At 39.2% G+C, this 20539-nt stretch overlaps 1 protein-coding gene across 2 annotated transcripts; it reads right to left on the minus strand.

Moving 5' to 3' along the window:
• Positions 1-700: 700 nt before the first annotated feature.
• pik3cd (phosphatidylinositol-4,5-bisphosphate 3-kinase, catalytic subunit delta) lies at positions 701-18783 on the minus strand. Of its 2 annotated transcripts, none has more exons than XM_026331780.2 (23): positions 18472-18783; positions 17324-17498; positions 16513-16741; positions 15501-15724; positions 14986-15162; positions 13279-13434; positions 12706-12792; positions 11472-11693; positions 9151-9247; positions 8631-8761; positions 8491-8541; positions 8230-8397; positions 7894-8015; positions 7654-7797; positions 7478-7577; positions 7237-7403; positions 6751-6860; positions 6397-6475; positions 6131-6298; positions 3813-3936; positions 3307-3452; positions 3073-3205; positions 701-2981 (listed from the first exon to the last, which is right to left on the minus strand). In XM_026331780.2, exons 2-23 carry the CDS (start codon positions 17462-17464, stop codon positions 2844-2846), a joined length of 3114 nt encoding a protein of 1037 aa, XP_026187565.1. In that variant the 5' UTR covers positions 17465-17498; positions 18472-18783; the 3' UTR covers positions 701-2843. The 2 variants fall into 2 exon arrangements, with proteins under 2 accessions (XP_026187565.1, XP_026187564.1); XM_026331779.2 differs by having other exon boundaries at positions 12706-12795.
• Between the last annotated feature and the right edge of the window lie 1756 nt (positions 18784-20539).

The raw sequence follows: 20539 nt of genomic DNA on the forward strand, positions 1-20539 counted from the left end.
GGCACTGCCAACACCGTACATAACAAACCTGGCTCGTCCAAGGCCCGGCTTTTTCAGCATTGATTAATGAGTGGGTGCAAGATGGAGGTTTAGACCTCTATGATTTATTTTCAATTATTTAATTTAAGCATAAACCTGTTTCAGCAATAAGGGCAGCAAGGTTAATTTAAACTATCTAAAGATCATACAATATCTTTTTGATTATTTTCTGACATTTTACAAATTGAACATCAATTGTTTAATAAAGAAAATAATTGTCAGATGTACTGATTATGAAAATTCATTTTGGCTTTCCAAGGCTTATGAAATTCTGTTTAACCCAAATGATCTGAAATAAACAAACTAGCAATCCAATCTTGGAGATCAGTTTTTGGTGCTACATTTTTGAAAAATTAAAAAAATACACACTTGCAAATGTATCATGCCTGCCTACATGAGCCTTAGATTGTTATCTACTACCAGATTCGGATCACTGCTGAACATCTCTACGATCTATTATAAAACTGTCAGTATCTAAATATGCATCTCAGGAAATCTCCAATTTGAAGGATTTCTAAATAGATATATACATTTGTTTTCACATGTTACAGTAGTAAAAATGCTGATTTTTAATTCTGGCCTTCATCCTTCATTTTTTAAGCTTCAAAATGAAGGTAAAAAATTAAATGTGACATCTGGCTTGAATCCTAGAAAGCCTTAGTGAGATTTGCTGCAAACTGTTTATTGATTTTTTTCCCCTCCCAACAGCAAGAGACATGTAAAAACGGGATGCAGAAAAAGGACTTAAGTTAACAGCATGATTTATCTGTTTTAGCTGCACACATATTAATCAGGCCTGAGCTGTGAAGATTTGTACCATTTGACTGAATTCATGAATTGCAATCAATTCAAAAGGCAACAGCAGTATAAATTATTTTTGCAAAAGTAGCCCCGAAACTCAACAGACTTACTCCTCCTGGCTTAAATCAGCAGTGTTTAGCTCAGCTGTCACACTGATGACCCATATTTAAAGTCTATTCCACAGTGAATACTTCTGTAGCTTAAGGTATTTATGCTGTGTAATCCACAGCTACACTTGCTCTTCTGTAAAAGTCATCATTATACAGAGACTCATACAAACAGTAGAGATCCTTTTAACTGTTACGCAAAATAAAAAGGATAGAAAACGCACATCAGCTTTGCTAATTCAAGTGGTCCTCACAGGACTTTACAGCAAGATATACAGCATGTAAAGAAATCTGAACACACCATAAAATTAATACATCCAGCACATGGACTCACTTAAATAGGCAATACACCATTTAGCACAGCGTTAGGTAGGTCAAAGTGTAGAGGTGTTTGACACTATCAAGACATCTCTTTCATGGCACCTCTGCACATCAGTTCAGAAATGCAGTGGCACTCACTTAAATATCAGAAAACAACACAGGCACACACACACACACAAAAACACCAAAGACAAACGTACTGCATCTTCTGAAATAGTACGCAGGGTCCTGGCTTACACTTTCAATAGGACCGTGTGTGCATTACGTTTTGAGAACTGCAACCATGTCTATGGTTTATACACACACACACAGATTGCCTTATTTGGGATTCTCTGAAGCGTGTATTCTGTATTTTCTCTATTACTTTGCTCAAACATCTATGATGTCTCACACGTCTTTTCTTTCTCATGTTGCTAATGCAATCATGCTTTTAGCAGAATATTCAGATTTACTCTTGACAAGTGTTAAATGAGACATCTCCCCTTTTTGTCTATAAAATATGATGCTGAAACCAGGAGACAATAAGCTTAGTTTAGCATAAATACAGTAAAAAAGAGAAAATACTGTAAAGAAGCGCTGCTGGGTCAATTTTGTCTTTAGACAGAACCTGATAAGCTCTTCCCACTTGTTTTTGTGCTAAATTAAGCTAAGCAGCCACTGATACCAGATTCACACTCAATAATAATAACGATAAGCACATTTACTAAAATGTCAAATTGTTCCTTCAATGCTTCTGTTTAGCAAGGGTTTGCTATTTTTCAAAGCCTGGTATGCAGGAATCCTATCAAAATAAAGGTCCCATTCAAGGTTATTTCTCATCTTATAACAAACTCTTAATGTTACAATGCTTCATGTCTACTGGCGCTCTAAAGGCAAGATACTGTACTTCAAGGCAATATTACACATCAATAAGTGATAAAGCAGAAAAAGACAACATGTTATTAAAATATACTTCATAACTTTGTACAAGTTACCAAATTAAATAAAATACATTAAAGTAACAAACACGCAAACCCACCCAATTGCAGAGGCAGTTGAAATGAGCGGAAATGACACAGTCATCAAGGGTTGCAAACTGCATGAAAAACTTCAGCTGAAACTGCCACCTGGTTATTGTATTTTTTATTATCTAACATTGCCATAAAGTTTGTTTCCATTTGCTCCCTGCTGAGTAATGCAGTTGGTGAGATGAACTTTCAGTCCCTGCTTCTGTTTCACTGATTCATAACACCTTTGCATGACCAAGAGATTTTCAAGTAATGGTTTCAACACATGAAAAACATGTTTAAAAGCTGGCTTGATGTCCTCGAGGCAAAGGCGTTCCAAAGAGCAGTGCTATGGTGTGTGAAAATGTGATTTGCAACGATGCTGCATGATTATCTCATTATCTCGTCTTTGGATGCCTCCACTTCTTATTTACCATCGGCAGGACAGTCAGGGGTAAACATGTGTTGAATGTCTTTGAATACCATCAATAAAGTAAAATATTTAAATGTGTTTTCTTCCCATTTACCTCCATAAGTTAAAATCCATAATTTTTTGGCTGGTCCTCAGGTTTTACTGGTTCAGTGTTTTTCATGGTCTATTATCTTTGGCCAAGGAGTGCATCATCCAGTTGACCTTGGTCTTCCAGCTCTCTCTCAGAGCTTCATTGAACTTCACTTTGAAATTCTTCAGTGCCTCATCCTCTGATTTGCCCAAAGCTAAGGAGTCCTTTTTTAAAACAAGAAACCAAAAAGTCAACATTATCATCAACTTCATTTGTTGCAGCAGCATTATCATAATAATCAGCATTGTTGCATACCTTTAGATATTGGATGTCTTTGAATGAGGAGAGCTCTGGTAGTCCTGCTGCCTTCATCATAGCAAACAGGTTGACAAAAAGCATCCCATTCCGGCATAGGATCTTATAAGCCCGCTCACAGTACTCTCTGAACCTGATAACATGGAGAACATAGATGCAGCAGTCAGTCATTGATTATAAAAAATGTGAACAGAATCCCAGATCTGTTAACTGACTCATACAAAAATACTGTACCTCTCAAACTTCTCACTGTTGTTTGTCCTTCCTTGCTGGATCACATGCACGAAGTCATAAGTCAAGATGAAAGGCACACGCTCCCTGTTGATCCCTAGTTTCCGCTTGAAGTTCCCCAGGAAATGTCCAAAGTCAATGTGGAACAGCTAAGAAAGAAAGATTAAAGATTTTAAAGTAGGTTGTGAATCACTGATCACAGCCTTATTTTTTAAAGACTCACTAACCTCTGCCCAAAATGACCCTCTAATCTGCCAAATAATCACTGGAATTTGATTAAAAGTCACACAGTTGCTGGCTAATTGGAAACTCATAACTTTGATATTAGAATCAGTTTGACAATGACTGTACTATTGCTTTTGGCATCTGTATGAAGCAGAGTACAAATAAATCCAGGTTGAATACTGAATTATGTGTATAATCCATCTGCCTCTTTAAATCTGATCGCCCCCTTGTGGTAGATTTCATGGTCATAATAAGATTTTGTGTTGTAAAGTAGTAAACCCCACCTGTCCATTTTCCCTGATCATGATATTGTCATTGTGACGATCTCCAATTCCCAAGACATAAGTAGCTACACAGTAGCCAGCACAGGATAGTGTGAACTCTTCTATTGCTTGATCCAGTTTGTCCCTGGTGGCAAAAAATATCAGAAAAACAAGGAAGCAAAGCATGCGTGAGTTTTGTTCTTACAGTACATTTACACTTCTCTTATCTTTGTCATGCCTGCATAACTACTATACACTCGCACACACGCACGGAGGGTACATGACTGAGGGTTTCCTCACTGCTACATGAACAATTCACAGAGGAGTTCCTGTGGCGGATTAATGATTGACAGTCACATCTTTCCATAGTCTACATGTGCACAAGATTCGCTGTTCTAAGCTTTTACTCTTTTTCTCTGCCCCGATTCGGGTGCTGCAACATTTCAAACTAATTACCCATCTGTTCTGCCGTGCAGTCAGCTGGGCCACTCTTGGCAACGTGGAACACAAAGCCTTATTCATTAAACTGAATGATTCTCCCTCTTCAAGGAGCTTTTAGACTAGACAAGACCTTCAGACTGTCTGGCACCAAATAAAAATCTCATAAGTGTTAGTGATCACTCATGTGAACAGATTTAAACTTTTAGAACAAACAGGAAATCTTATGCTGCCATGACTATAGTGTGTTAAAATGTGTGTGTGCAACTTGGATGCCATTTTTAGCTGATATTTCTGTATGCTTTGGAATGCTAAAAATGCTGAATTAACTATTAAGAGTTCATTTTTGATATGTGTCATTTGAGGTTTCCGTGAATGTGAAGTGAAAGTGACTTATATGGTCAAGTATGGTGACCCATACTCAGAATTTGTGCTAACCCATCACAAAGTACACACACACACACACACACACACACACACACAGCAGTTGCAGCTGCGGCACCTTGCTCAAGGGTCTCACCTCAGTCGTGGTATTGAAGGTGGACAGGGCACTGGCTATTCACTCTGTGCCACTGACAATTCCTGCCAGACCTGAGACTTGAACCTGCAATTTTCAGGTTACAAGTCCAACTCCCTAGCCACGACTGCCCCAACCTTTCAGTTACTTTGTTACTGAAGAAATCTTAATAACCATTTGAGTTTCAGTGAAGTCCTGCAGCTTTCTAATTCTTGCTCAGTACATATATATAGCGTGTTTACTGTGGGCTTGTTTCGGCCAATTTTATTTTATTTTTATGCCTATATTTGTTTATGTTGTGGAACACCATGTATGCCAAATTAGCTATTAACAATCCATTTTTGCTTTGTACTCCATAAGCTCCAATTTTTGCTTCAGCAGTGCACTTCAGTACAGAACCTGTACCAGCTGGTTTCAAATGAAGCTATAGTGTATTATGCATCTAATAATTGAAAGATTAAATTCTAACTGATGCATGCTTTTGTTACAGGCATGGAATAACATGGACAGAAAATTAATGAACATATAATGTTAAATGATGTATAGTATTACAGTTTGTCAACAACTACAGCATCTCCTGTGAAGACACGTTTTAGATTATTACTACTGTATTTTACTATACTGACATTCATGTTTCTACAGCAGCATCCATTTATGGATGCCCACAGGAGAAAAAATACATGAATGCAGTTTAAATGTTCTTATTCCGTCATATGACTCCATTATAGTGTTTGTATGTATGTTTATATGCTGTTTTTGTTAAATAAATGAGTTATTACATATTCTAAGCGTGCAGTGGAGAACCTCTATATTAGAGAACTTGCAGAGCTCAGGCTTTCAAGGTTGTCAAACTAAAGTAAACTTGAAGTGGTGCATTTCACACCTTCACTGTGTTTCAATGTCCTACAATCTAAAAATATTTTTTCGCACATTTAGAGACACCATTATGTAGCCATTTACAAGACACCAGTATATTTTTACCATAATAGAGCAAAATGTTTTCTTTTCTGCTGGAGTTAACTCTTCCATTACTATATCACACTGTGCAACAACAGTGCCATTTAAAATCATTACAAACATACATACTAACCAAACCTAACCAGAGCTAGTATAAGGTGTATTGCTCATTACTCAGTTGGCCCAGGAGTATCTGGGAATCCCCCTGTGAGGAGCTTTTGCACTGTGGCCCTAATCATAGTAAACAATAAAACAAATGGATGGACGGATAAACTAACCGTGTGGCTTTAAACAGCGTTTGGTGGGCATTTAACTGACCCCATGTTGGGATTTGTGATTAAAAGGCTTTCCATCAGTATAAAATTGTATCTACACAGCAGAGAATGACATTTTGAGGACACTGTGTCAAATAGTTCATCACACTTACTCAGGATTCTTTGATTTGAGCCAGTTCAGCAGAGCATCCTTGTTGAAGGCAGCAGTGGCGGCACTGTTACTGCTGTTGCGTTGAATATTGGCAATGGTGTCAGAGTTCTTCACTGCCTCAATGAGTCCCATCTTGTTTCCAGTGGACAAACAGCCGTATGGGCTCATCCTGTGAGTGTAAAGTGCAATCGACACTATTAGGTTGTTATAGAGGATCTCTTTGTGCAAAGTATCAAAATCTACTGCAAACTAGTGGTCCCACTGTACCTGAGATCAAGGCCTTCTTTCTTCCATAAATTCTCCATGAGCTGGATCATTTGCAGGGTCAGCATGTCTTGTCGAAGATCTATGGGTGACACGAGAAAAAAGGTGACATTTAAAAAAAAACATTTTTCATTTTATTGTCACATGTGACTCATCAAATTTAAATGCTATGCTAACTTTCCCCTCATTTGCTATGTGACTTCTACGTTTTTTGTGTTTCAGGGACATCCCTTTTCAAACCCACTGCGTATGTTTATTTGTACAATAAACCTTAAGGTACAACAAAGTATTTAACTTTTTAGTATATCTTTCTGTTGACTCTGAGTCTTGACTCTGTGTGTCTACTGTCTAACTCACCATCTCCATTCTTGAAGATAATGCCCACCATTTCACCTTGAGCCCAGGGGTTCCCATACATCAGCCAGAGTGGCTTCATCTTGGAGTCCATAAATCTGCACTTATGTGCACTGCAAAAGAAAACACACTCCTTATGAACATACAAGTCTCTAAACATTATGCCACAAACTGAGGACAAAATACACTTGGGACTTCAGAAACAGTGCATCTTATAAAAAATCAAGGCAATGAGAATAACCATTCTCACCTTGTCTCTAGCAGTCAGAAATAAGTCAAAAATTCTTGTTAGCTTTTCAATTAACCTTCAGTGGTACTGTAGGTGTAGATTTACCAATATGTTAAATAAATGTACTATCTCAGTAAAATAAATCCAGAAAGAGACAAAATATGCCCCAAGCAAATCAAATTACAGAGGTAAAAAATGCATTTGGCAAAAATAAGATTATCCCACAGTGTATGGTTGCCTGCTATGTGTCTGGCACTAACCAGATCTCAGCGAGGATGATGCTGGGGTTGAGAGGTGACAGAAGGTCTGACAGGGCCTCCAAGTAGGACTCCTGTCTAATACAGAGCTTCAGGTCGTCCACTGTCATCTTCTGGGAGCCCGACTTGACAATGTCACTCAGGATCTTCATCTTGCCCAGAGCCTCATTCTGTGTGTGGCAGAGGCGGAGCTTTAGCCTCAACAGAGACATTTCAGAGCCAGTGTTTATAAGTATGTGATTACCTGTTTGGTTAAGAGCTTGATGTGGTGGATGTTTCCTCTGCAGTAAGCTTCCAGGATCAGCCCAAAACGCAAACTCACAGATGCCACATGAATTTCTGACCTACAATGAGAGATTCCTCTGTCAATAAAAGGCTGCAGATACACATTGTGTTTTTTACTGCTGGACTGTGTCTAACCTGAGATACCAAAACAGAAAGTGGCCTATCCTTCTATTGGCCAAAGCCCTCTCTAGCAGGAAAGTGGTGAGGTCACAGTCTAGGTAGGACTCATACTTCAGGACCTGGACCAACTGGATTAAGTATTGCAGCAGTTCATTGTCGCTGTGTGCACAGAAAATATTTGATAAATGATTGCTGTTAAAATCCAAACTGCCCAAATGTCTGATGAATATTAGCAAATAAGAAACAGCTGTTTACCTGAGCTTTTTCAGGCATCTGATAGTGAAAAAACGAACAGCTGGGTCAGGAAAACTGTAGTCCAAGAGCTCCAGGGCATGGATGGCAGGAAGGTCTGGCCAGTTCCTCAGTAAACCCACCATCTGAGGAGAATCAAATGGCTGTTTTTTTTTTTTTTACCATGATGAAAAAACATGAAAAAAATTCTGATTTTTGAGACGACACCTTAAACGTTTCATGGTGCTGAGTGTTCCAATGTACTTGTAATGTATTTGAAGCTTTAAAATAGTTCCAAGATCTTCATTGTTGGGAGTTTCTGAAATGCGAAAATTCTCTTCCAGAAGAAGCCGTTCATACCTGAACTACGTCCTCACGCTTATTCCACTTGGTGATAAGGAGCAGCTTGGACAGACTTTCAGGATAAAGGCTGCAGACTTCGTAACGTAGCTTCCACAGGAGCTCCTTCTCATCCTCAAAGAACTCAGTGTAGTTTTTGTTGTCCATGATTTCTTTTAGTTTCTGATGCTACAGAGAGCAAAATGACTCAACAAAATATCCATAACAATGTGTACAACAACTATATGAGGACTGTAATGAGTGAGATGTAGAAAGACTTACCTCTTCTTTAGTGGCAGTTACTGTGTCATCATTCCTCTCCATGTCACTTATCTAAAAACAGGGGGAGACTTTCAGACTGACAGTAACAAGTTTTAAATATGGGAATACTGAAACTGAAAGTCTGCATAGGGAGTAAGTACCTTTTCAAGCGGAGGGTAATAGAGAGGATGAGGCCGGATGTTGGGGAAGCGAATCAGAAGCCCTGCAGCACTGTCCACATTGGGGTTCTTCTCCACTGTTCCCATTGGGTTCAACAGCTCGCTTTTGTCATCTGTTAGAAAAATGTCTAATATGAAATATGCCATTTGGTAGATGCTATATTGCACTTAGTGAAGAGAATTTCATCTCCAAACCACTTCTCCAGCTCTATAATACCCACGCAGTACTTAGTCTGCTGCTCAAACCACAGAGGAAGATAAAATCATTTTACAGCTCAAGTCAATAAACATGTAGCTCCACATCACAGCCTGGGCTGCTAACAAACAACAGTCATTTCCACATCTTAAAAAGTTTTATCTTGCACATCAATAAACGCATAATGTGTGAAACTATGGCCCCCATGTCACATTTCAGCACTTGCTGTGATGCCAGTGATGTGAAGCAGGCTGTGAGCTGTTTTCAAAGAAGGGGAAATGTAAGAAGAGGGAAGGCCAGAAGTACCAGGAACCGAAGGCCATGTGGACAGGAGGAACTCTCCAGTCTTCAGCTGGTCCTTGTAGTCGAACACCATGGTGTTCACCCATGCTATTGGACAATCCTGAACGGAACGACAGAAGGACAGATCTGCATGTTAAAACATGTAAATTGTGCTGGTGTTTTTAAAATCAAATTTTAAAAAGAAAGAAAACGACGGACAGTGGGTAATCAGAGAATCCAAAACAACTCACACCAACCCACCCAAGTTACACTATGGTTTGCTCAGTTCTTATAGTTAGAAATATTTTATTCAAAAATAAAATCACAAGATCTGCTATTTTCAAGCTCTTTTTCTTTCCAACATTAAAATATGTTAAACAGCCAACTCGTATTTGCAAGATTCAAAAGAAATACTGGATATTATTTAAAAATAAAACATTTCCAGTTATCAATCTCAAACACTATTTTGTACATTTTACATGTATTACAGCAAAAATGGAAATAAATTCCCGGCAGCAGTCAGCACAAAAACAACTTGACCATCCAATGTGTTAAAAACAAATCAAGCACATTTAGGCCCGAAAACACCAAGCTAAAAAAAGATGCAGCACACACTAACAAGAATGGTTGAAATAGCTCAACTTCCGTGTGCGTTTCTGGCATCTAGTTGCAGGACTTCTCTTCAGGGGAAAAGAAGAGAGAAGTGGTTCAGAAAGCAGAAGTGGCCTCTATGCCCATAAAACACACCTGGGCACCATGTTTAGGAGGTCCGCCCAGTTATCTTGTCAACAGCTGCAGCAACACTTGAAAACAAAAGTTACAGAGACCACAGCTGCAGAACAAGGGGATTTTGTTGTTGGCCACTGTACTTCTTGTACTGTCAGAGTTGTTGTAGCTTCATGCATAAAAGGAGTTTGTAAAATAAGTAAATACAAAGAGGATGGCAAATCCTTCAACTTAGTTTGCCTCTGTTGGTCTACTATTATGTCGCTAATAGAGACATAAAATGGTATATTAATTTTTTTAATTAAGCCATGCAATTAGAGCCAGAACTAATTAAACAAAGATATAAAACAGAGAAAAGCAGTAAATCACATTTGAGAAACTGCAACCATCAATTGTATAAACATTATAATTAGATAATTCTCAAAACAGCTGCTGATCAATTTTCTGTTAATAAACTTATCGATTAAGCAGCAGAAGTGATCATTTTTCTAAAAGTTCTGAATGTAATAATTGTAATTAATTACTATCAAATTGAATGTTGTTAACATTATTACTGGCACTTTAGGGGCTTTGAATTCTGTTGATCAGCGCATTAACACAGAACAAATTACTTTGACTGGATCATGTTGGTCAGGTCTGGTTTCAGGCATATTTGTCTCATGGAGCTCATAGACTGTCTGTACTGATGTTCTCAAATCAGCTTGACTAATAACAGCTCGATGGTTTAGCATCTATCTGATGAAAACTACCTTGTGCATATTTGACTGTAATCTACCTTTAATGTTCAGTCAGACATCTCTACATACCTTACACTGAAGACAGAAGACATAAGAGCTTTCTTATAACTTATGTTAACCCACATTTCAGCTTTACATTTACTTCCTATGCATGCAGTATGACTGATGCAACTGAAGTTGTTCAGTCTGATAAAGACTTAATGTGGTTAGCATGTGGGATTACTTTGAATCATCACATAGAGCAAGTGGCAGAGACAAAGCTAAAGATAAAAACTGGCAATTTAAAATACATCTCTCCTAACAGGACAAAAAACTGCATTGTATTGTATTTATCTGTATCTAATATTAAAAAAATTTGTTGAAATGTCCAGTATTGGACACAAAGAATAAAGTATGGGATGTGTTGTGGATAAAAACTTACAGACCTTAATCTAAAATCTCCCAAATTTGAGAAAAATAGCAGAAAATTATTAATGTTTTGGACCTTGACTTTAACTGGTCCCTGGTTGCTGCCTTTAAGCTGAAACGTAAATTACAAGTTTAAATGCTCCGTGGGTTGGATTCCTCCGACGAATGGCGACTGTGAAGATGAATTTAGAATTCCTTGAAAATATATGCCAATTCCTTCCTTCCTTGCAGTGATGTACAGATAAAAGGGCTGAAGCGGATGAAATGTTAACCGCAGCCTTGCCACTGAACACACTTGCACAACCCGACGCAGCAGCAAAAAACACCCACACAGTGCACACAGCGTACGCACACTACATACTACAGAGATCTGTTTGTGACTGCTAACAAATGAACATCCACCAGCCCCAGCACTCGCATGCTCAATCCCATGTTCTACGACCAAAATAACGCACGGGTTTCTGCTGGACTCACCGCTTTCTTATTCTTCTTTTTGGTGCCACGAGGTTTCTTGGCTTTCTCAATGACAGCATAGAGTGCAAAGCACAAGCGGCTCATGCGAGGCAGGTCAGCCACGTTTATATCAAACTCCAGCTTTTGATCCCACAGTGGCTCAGAGCAAACTGTCACCTCCGAGCTTGTCACCACCTTACAGAGCAGCTCACTCCCATGGAACAGACCAGCCTGTACCACAAGCTGGAAAGTAAACAGACATACACACTAGTGATTAGATGAAGGCAGGACATGTGGTTTGTAACCTGAAGAGTTTAGCACATCTGTGAGGGAGATTGTTTGTGGAAGATGATGAGACCTCACTAGATGATTCAGAGTTTCCTGTGTCACTCGAGGTATGAGTCATAAGGTTTACACATTCATAATGTAAGCAGGTCACAATGCCTTTCAATGCTATACAAAGTGAATCAAAAATATGAGAAATAAAACATCAGAATCAAAGTTTAATGTTCTATAAGCTCTTGCATTTCACCCAAATCAAGAGAGTGAATATATGTTTACAAAATCTCTTCTCTTCAGGTGTGTTTTCAAAGCTCTGCCTGCCTACTGCAGACTTGACTAATTATTATGTGCCAGGACAAATTTGCAATCAGTCTTGACATGCTCCAAGGCAGCAGAAGGAAATGCACTTACACTTAATGACTGATCTAAACAGTAACTTAGTTATGAAACTCAACCACAGGCAAATCTGACACACACATTAACAAGTTTCCCTATTATAGTTTTGTCAAACAAAACTGACACAAAAAAGAAAAACAGACACAAAAGGGAACAAGGAGTTTTACTGAGTATGTATCTCAATATTAACATTTACTGACATTTGTCCTAATTCCCCCCAGGTCAGTAGCATTAGCAGCAAAATGAATGCATTGCCTTCAAAAAAAGAAGTGCATTGAAACTAAGCAAAGGAGACAGCATAAAGTCTGTTGTTTTTTTTTTTTTTTCTTTCTTAGAATCTAGGCCTCAGAATGAGACGTAAAAAACCAGATAGGCCCTCCCCACTTCCTGTTTTGAAGCTTTAACCAACTGACTTGATGAATTATGGGAAATGTGTGGTCTGGACCATGTGACCCCCTGTCATTTACATGTCAACCCCACTGCTCCTACAACTGAAATCGAGATATTGGTAAACAAGCAAATGCCACATTTCATTGAGCAACAAAGTGAGAAAAAACCCACGCAAAACCACACCAACCTTCATTCCTTCGTCTGCATTGACTCGGCTGCCCTGCAGTAGGTGAATGTAGAAAGGCTCATTGATGGACCACAGGGAGGAGGTATTCTGCTGTACAATGGGGTCAGATGAGAGGAAACATACATTTTCCCTCCTGTTTACAGCAACACTGCATCTACAGCATTCACTAAAGCCTAAAGTCCTAAAACTTTTGCAATAGTTTCCTGTTTGGTAACATGTCAAAAGATAGAAGCACAATATAATCTTTCAGAAGAAAGCAAAAAAGGGAGTAAGCTATAAAAGTGTAAGAAAATTTAATTTAATTTAATTAACTCTGAAAAACATAGAATTTTATTACTCTTACCTACTCTTTTTTTGTTTGAATCACTTAAAAACACATTACAGCTTTGCCAGAGCAAAGTTCATTGAGCAGTGTTCATCTAGAGTAAATGATAGCAAGGGTGTCATGTGTAAAAATATCTAGATTGTGTTGACCAGCATGTTTGAAGGTTGAACAACAGTTGTGATGAAGGAGAGAGAAATGGCAGAGAAACACAAATGAAAGTGCTGCTCTGTTCGTGTAAGAGCCCTTACCTTCTTCAGGGGCAAAGGAGGAGGTCTCGACTGGGAGCGGCTCTTGTACACCTGGTTGCACATTCTTTCCTGCTCTTCTTGATGCTTACTGATGGTGGAGCGGTGAACCATGATTAGATGAGGATTTTGACCATTTCTTAAGCATGAGAAAATATACTGGGAAGAGAAAACAGATAGACAACAAGAGGGGACAGAAGAAGATATTTTTTGTTTACTGGCATAGCCATCAGTCAGTTCACCCACAGATATTTCCCAGTGTTCTGATAGCACTGGTTAAGTCCTGGAGGCTGTTCATTTGCTGTAGGTTAATGCAGCTGAAATCTCATTATGTGTGGATGGATGCAGTTCCTTTCTGCAGGGCTGCTCGACAGATATGAGTCACCCCTGCAGGTAGTTAAGGTTTCAGAAACAACAGTGGAGTCTCCTGCCACCAAAATCTTAACTCACCCCACTCCTGATCTGACAATCATTTCAGATATGATGGCCCACCTGCACAGGGCAGAACTCAGAAACAGCACAGACTAGAGAATCATCCACATCCACTGAGAAAATACTAGCTCTAGTGCCTGTAAGTTCACTATTTTCCAGTTTCATCATTTTACAAGAGTGAAACACAGTGAATGAAATTAGGTATGTTGACACAATCCAATAGAGAAAGATGATTTAATGTCAAAGTAAATGTATCTAAATAAAACAAAATGAATCAGTTGCATACGTTTTAACTGTTTGGTTTCACAATTAATTGCACAATTGATTGCATAAGTCATCCACTTACAAAAACGTCTACAAATCATCATGTGCCATGTGGGGTATACACCCTGGCTACACAGAGCTGACACATAGTAACATAGAGAATCATCAATTAAACCACGTCTTTGGACCAGAGTACCCAGAGAAAACTCAACAGACACGGGACAACATGCAACCTCCACACAGACAGATCCCATGATCGAACAGGGTTCAAAATCAAAGCCTTGTTGCTGTGAGGCGACAGTGCTAACCACTGCCTCACCACGCCACATCACAGGCTGGTCATAGCAAAAGAAATGTAATGAAGACAAGGGGAGATCTGATCTATGGCAAGATTACTTTAAAACAGCAACCAATGGAATGACACAAGGAAACTTGACCTCTGGACTATTTTGTCTGGAGGTCAAGTTTCCTTGTGTCAACTGGAAGCACGTGGAAGAAGATTTTTTTAGCCTAAGACCAAAATTTATGTTTTTGCTCATCATACTATATACTGTTAAAACACACATCAGCACAAACACACCATGAAAGCCATGAAATACTGTGGTGGCAGCATCTGAACTAGGAAGGCTTGTGAGAGTAGACAGCAAAATGAATCCAGGAAAATACAATAATATCAAGTTTCAGTTTCTGTCTGAATGAGAACTGAGTCTTAGGAAAAAATATTTTCCAGAAAGGTAACAGACAAATTGCTTTAAAGCAGAGATGCTGATGTTCAAATCCAGAAGTTGTAGTAAGGTTGGCCAAACTGAGGTGTGCATATGTGCAAAACTGATACAAACCCATCGTCGTTATAGACGGAGGGCTGTAAAATGCTGGCAAAGGTACCTCTATATTTATACTGACATTAAGGGGGTGAATTTTGTTTTTGTTTTATATGTGAATTAAACTCAGAAGTCTTTTTCTCAACTTGACATCAGATTTTCCAATGAAATCCTGTTCCTTGAGGTCACTCACTTTGAACTGGCGCAGGGGGTGTTTCCCATAAATGAAGTCCCAGCTCCCGTTGACCTGTAAGGTGTAGTCCTCAGGCTCCAGTCGCACTGATCGGAAAACGGTGGCCTTCTTCTTCAGGGCGCTCTTCATTAAAGCCACTGGAAGGTCCTGAGGATCCTGCTGCAGCATGAAGCTTTCCTATGTAACCAAAACATAGCATCATTCAAATAAATGTGCCAGTTTCACAGAAAACTGTACAAACTGTAACTTTCGTGTCTATCAGTCTTGCTCCTGAGCGGTGTTTTGAAGGTGGTGTTTATGGTGTGGGAGGGGGATTTCCAAAGGTGCTCACATCTACTTAAAATCATCCTCCACAATTTGTCTATACAAGGTGGAACTACAGTTTTTCCAATCAAAGCTGTTGTGCTCTTTTGGAGTTCCCTGTTGCTGCCCCATCATAGCATAATGCATAATTTGATTTGTATGTACAGCCTTTACAAATGACTCAGAAAAACTACATCAGCATATGCACTCACATCGCAAGCCTCAAACTTGATGTTGATGAAAATTTTCTTGGTGTTTCTTGACTTCGTGCTCGGCAAAGAGCAGCATGGCTCCAGGTCACATGGGAAACTGTACTCCATCCACTGCTGCCATGGCAACATCTGCCGCTCCTGAGACTTCTCTTCGCAGAATTGACGCATCCTAGTTCGAAACTCATTCACCTCGTGGTTCTTCTGGGCCTCAAACTCATGCAAACCTGAAAAATCAACATTGAAGCATCAAAGTACAGCGTAAATAATTCTGTTATATAAACATTTAAAATTACTAAGTGAAAAAACAAGAATGAACTGCTATTTTTTTTTTTTTGAGTTCCGTCTTTTCCCATTAAAGTTATATTTTGCTACCTTGGCCAACAGGTCAAAAAACATAGCGATAATTTGGTTTCGCTCAAGGTTTTAACTCATCAAACTTTCAAATCAACATCATGTGTTTTTATATGTAACCTTCCTGTGCCCGATACTGAAAAACAGCTGAAAAGCAAGTGACACCCACAGTGGCGAAAGAGTGGATAAGTCAACTTATAGAAGCAGCAATCGAAACAACTAATTTCTTCTTTTAACATTCAAAGCTTGAACTCGTCCCGACAACTGATACCACAACTTCCTTATTAACGTGAAAATGCTGAAGCATCTGCCGTTGGGACAGAAAGTTAGTTGTTTGGTTAGGAGCTAACAGAAAACTACTAACACAAAGACATTAAGACTAAATAATGCAGTGAAAGGGGGATTATTAATGGAATTTTTCATCTCCTTCATTAATGCTTTCAATATATTCATCATATACTGTATTAATCAGCCTACAACCAGATGAGCAGATCTGCTTCTGGGAATTAAATTACAGGATCTTATTGTTAATGGTGGCAGGTAAGACTGATTCCTAACTTATACTAATTACAGTCAGCAACCACTACCATGGATGACTGAAAACCTCTCTGGCATCACTTTAATACCAGGTCAGTGCTTGTCAGAGAAGGATGCAGCTGACCTTTGCCTATCAACAGACTGATTTGGGTGTTGGTGAGTTTCTCCACTCGGTCGCCCTCCCTCGCCACCAGCCTCAGCACACACATGAATGGCCGCACGTCGCTAATACGCCTCGATTCTTCCTCCAGCTCCTCCCTCTCTGCTGTTTGGTTGATGCAGGTGAAGACGTACGCGTCAGGATCGCCCAGCGCAGTGAACAGAGCCTCACTCCTGGCGTTTTTCCAAACCAGCTGAAACAAGGATCAACAATAATACATGCGGTTGTGAGTCCAGTACAAAGGATGACTTATCAGAGCAGTGAAAAGGCTAGCAGTTTTTTCTTCTTTAAAATTTCTTGTGAATTACCCAACTGGAGAGACATTTAATCTCTTAATCATCTTAACGGGTTCCAAGAGTATCATTACTTAACACAGCTAAATGAAGCAGCCTGAAGTGGCAGAACTGTTGGCATAGAAACTGGCACATTCACATTTAACAGCAGATCTGCTTCAGATGAGAGATGGCCGTGTCTCCCAAGGAGGAAAGCTGCAGCTCCTTTTCTAACAGTTGCATCAAAATTTCATGATCAATCAAAAGCACAAGGAAGCATTGTTCAGACTATGTGCTGTTTTAATTAGTTTAATGTCTGAAGAAAATATTAGGCCACTCAATTCCTTTAAAAGCCTATTGGGTAAATATTGCAAATAACAACAGAATGTTCCGACTGTGGTCATCAGAACCACAGCACTGTGCTGCAATCTATTACAACAAATCTGAAAAAAACATCACGCATCAGTAGGAAATAATTAGTTATTGTATGTGAAGGGACATACTTTTTTGATGACTTTGATGGTGTCATTTCGAGACACGGGGAATTTGAGGAAGATCCCAGTAGGCAGCAGGAAGTCCATCATGATCTCTTGGTCCCCCTCCTTCTCCCATTCCTCCTGCATCCCATACTTCCCTGGGGGCATGTTGACGGCCTCTCATTTACCATCAGCTCCTCTGCTGCTCCCCAGAAGACAAGCGGCCAGCCGCACAGGAAAAAGACAGTCAGGGTTAAAGCGTTCATTATTAACAGGAGGTGGAGGTGGTTGTTTGTTCCTATAACTCTGAAGATATGTCTTTACAAGGTTATTGTTTGAATTTAGGAAGGACATGCAGAATTTGTATGTCATGGACGAATGACATGACTGATAAACAGTAGCCTGCAGTTGACGGGATGGGCCTGCACCTGATCCCTTCCTGCATCTCCTCACTGCTCAGCCAATGGCAGTCAATTCAAGACACATTTGAGAATATATTAGAAAAAAAAAAGATAATGAAATGTAAACTGAGGCAATAGCATTGAGATGTCAGTGCTTTTGGAGCTCATCTCTCTGCTTATAAACTGCATTTGAATGCCTTTGGTGTGCAGCCTTAATTACTGCATCTCCACTTTATACTGAGCCGTTCTGTCAGAAGGAAGCTGCTGCCAGTTCAAGGGGGTCAAATAGGGTGAAGAACTAACAACTGAATAAATTATATTACACTAAAAAAAAAAAACTACAGATTATTTGGACATTTGACGCCTTGTTTCCTGCAAATCTATTCAACTGACTGTTCGGGCAGAAAACAGTCAATTTTGAGCGTAATTTCCAATAATTTCCCTTAAAGTAATTCTACACTATTGATTTTGGTAAGATGAAACTTGTGCTGCATGAGCTGCGTTGTCTGGGGCTTAATGTCAGGACATAGGCTGACTTAACGCAGTGGAGCTATAAATTTACTTTGAATGAAATTGTGCAGATCTTACAACACGTTATAAATGAGGATTAAAAAAAAAACGGAAAATGGGAAATGAGAACATAAAATGCAACCACAGCAACGTGTAACAGTCAGACACGAAACGTGTCATTTTGCTGTCTGAGTAAAACATGCGCGTAAAATGTGTGTTATCATGACGAAAGCCTTGCCAACCTGTTAGCGCAGAGACACTTACCGGTCAGCTCTACCAGGTAATCATCTTCATTGTGTTATCCCAGCGAAGATGGAGGATCTAACATCACGGAGACATGTCTCGCTCCGGCGGCTGTAGGCTGCGGATCGATCCGTGAAGCGGGCTCTTATAAATCCAGCTCACGCGGACGAAGCGCTCTTACAGGTTCACGTGAAGCCGTGAAAATGACCCCCTGCGTCCGCTCCAGTACGCTGTCATTCAAGCGGTGATGCTGCACTGACTGACCCGTACTGAGCGGATGCGCTCTGTTCCTAAAGCTCCCCGCGAGCCAAGGGACCGTCCGCCAAAAAGGCAGTTCAAGCGAAGTGAAAGTAAATTTCCCTAACCCCCGCCCTCAGTCCTTCACAATAAGAGAGGCCTCAGCTCATCCTTTAATTCATCTGCAGAGAAGAAAATGCATATTCTCCTTTTTTAGGAGGACATAAACAAATAAAAGTACTACTACCAAGTAAAAATACTTTGCTTTGAAAACTCCACTTAGGCTAAGTAAAAGTAAAATGGCTGAAGTAGCCTATTGAAGGTAAAATGACTCAATTCTGAAACATAGGCCCTCTCAGTGTTACAATATTATTAAATTATTTTTACTGGTGCGTTTATGTACAGATGCATAGATAGATTCTGTTGCAGTTAGTCCAGCTACATTTTTTAAATCTATTACAAGTACACAGTAGGCAAATCTAAAATAATACTTCATAACTTATAAGCTAATTTGATGTTTTGTGTGTAAAAATGTAACTACATGAATGTAGTAAAGGAGAACAATATTTGAGTAAGTGTACTGCAGCGTGGAATAAAACCAGCAGATTCAGTGCATCACCTTGGGCTCTAGGAAGTTAGAATAGACACAGTCACCTGTTTTAGAGACTAAATGATTAATCAAGAAAAAAATCTGCTGATTAATCAATAATATAAGTGATTCTTTCTGCAGCACTAGTGATATCATTTAGGCCTGCTGTCTTTTTTATATTATAAAATGTATGATTTATTCCCATTTGGTAAAGTTGAAACTAAAGTAAGTGATTTTGTCTTTTTTATTTTCTTCCTTCCACCATTGCAAGTTTCACAACTCTAACACACTATGACCCAAAATAGACCAGAAGTCTCCTAGTTTTCGAAATTCTTGTAATTCAGACAGAGACAGAAGTATATTTCCAGGTACTATGAGTGTCAGTTAAGAAAGTCTGGCCCTTTGCAATATGACCGACTGTGTTTCTATATAAATAGGAACAGGTTAAATTGTGCATATGAACCTATGGTTAATGTGCTTTTAAGAAAATTGTTTCCTAAATATTAGCCAATAAATGTCTGCCTGGCAAAATGCTTTAGGATATAGATGACAACTGATATTCATAATTACTTACAGGGAAGTTTTAAAGAGATAGATATTTGTTATTAACCTGAAACTTCACTGGGAAACCCGCCTTCCTTTTCATATTGCTGTATCTTAACCAGAAGACCAGTGACAACTTTAGTTTTGCAGCAGGATGTGAACAATGACACTACTCTCATGGAAGTGCAACATAAACCACTACTGTGTAAAGGGGAAATGGAGGGGCCAAGATCAACAGCATAACATTACATCTATTTGCTCCCAGGCACAAAAGTACATTTCAATGAGCCAATGTGTATGTAAGACATATTACTAGTAATCAGTTGTGTCAGTCCTTCTTGTGTATTCTGAGTCTTTGTAACCTCTGAAAACTCTGGATTTGATGATGCCTGACAAGCTACTGCTATGAGCACATAAGATCTGGCAGACTGAGTTAATGTATTCTGAAAAACACATGTTTGTGAGTTCACTTGAGACCAGCTGGTAAAAACAGGAAGTGACTGTGCAGAAGAGAAACTTTTGGCCAGAGCTGCAAACTAAAAGTATAAACCCCCACTCACCCACCCATCATTGAACAGTCAACAGTCAGTGAACTATTTTCAACTGTAAACCAATAAAACCCTGCCAGTAAACACCTTTTGTTAAACCTTAGGGTCAGCTATATTTATTAGGACTGTTTTTACAGGAACTCTGAACCCTCTTGTGGGTTCAGAGTCTTGT

The sequence above is a fragment of the Mastacembelus armatus genome, chromosome 7, assembly GCF_900324485.2.
Source record: "Mastacembelus armatus chromosome 7, fMasArm1.2, whole genome shotgun sequence".
Taxonomy (NCBI): domain Eukaryota; kingdom Metazoa; phylum Chordata; class Actinopteri; order Synbranchiformes; family Mastacembelidae; genus Mastacembelus; species Mastacembelus armatus.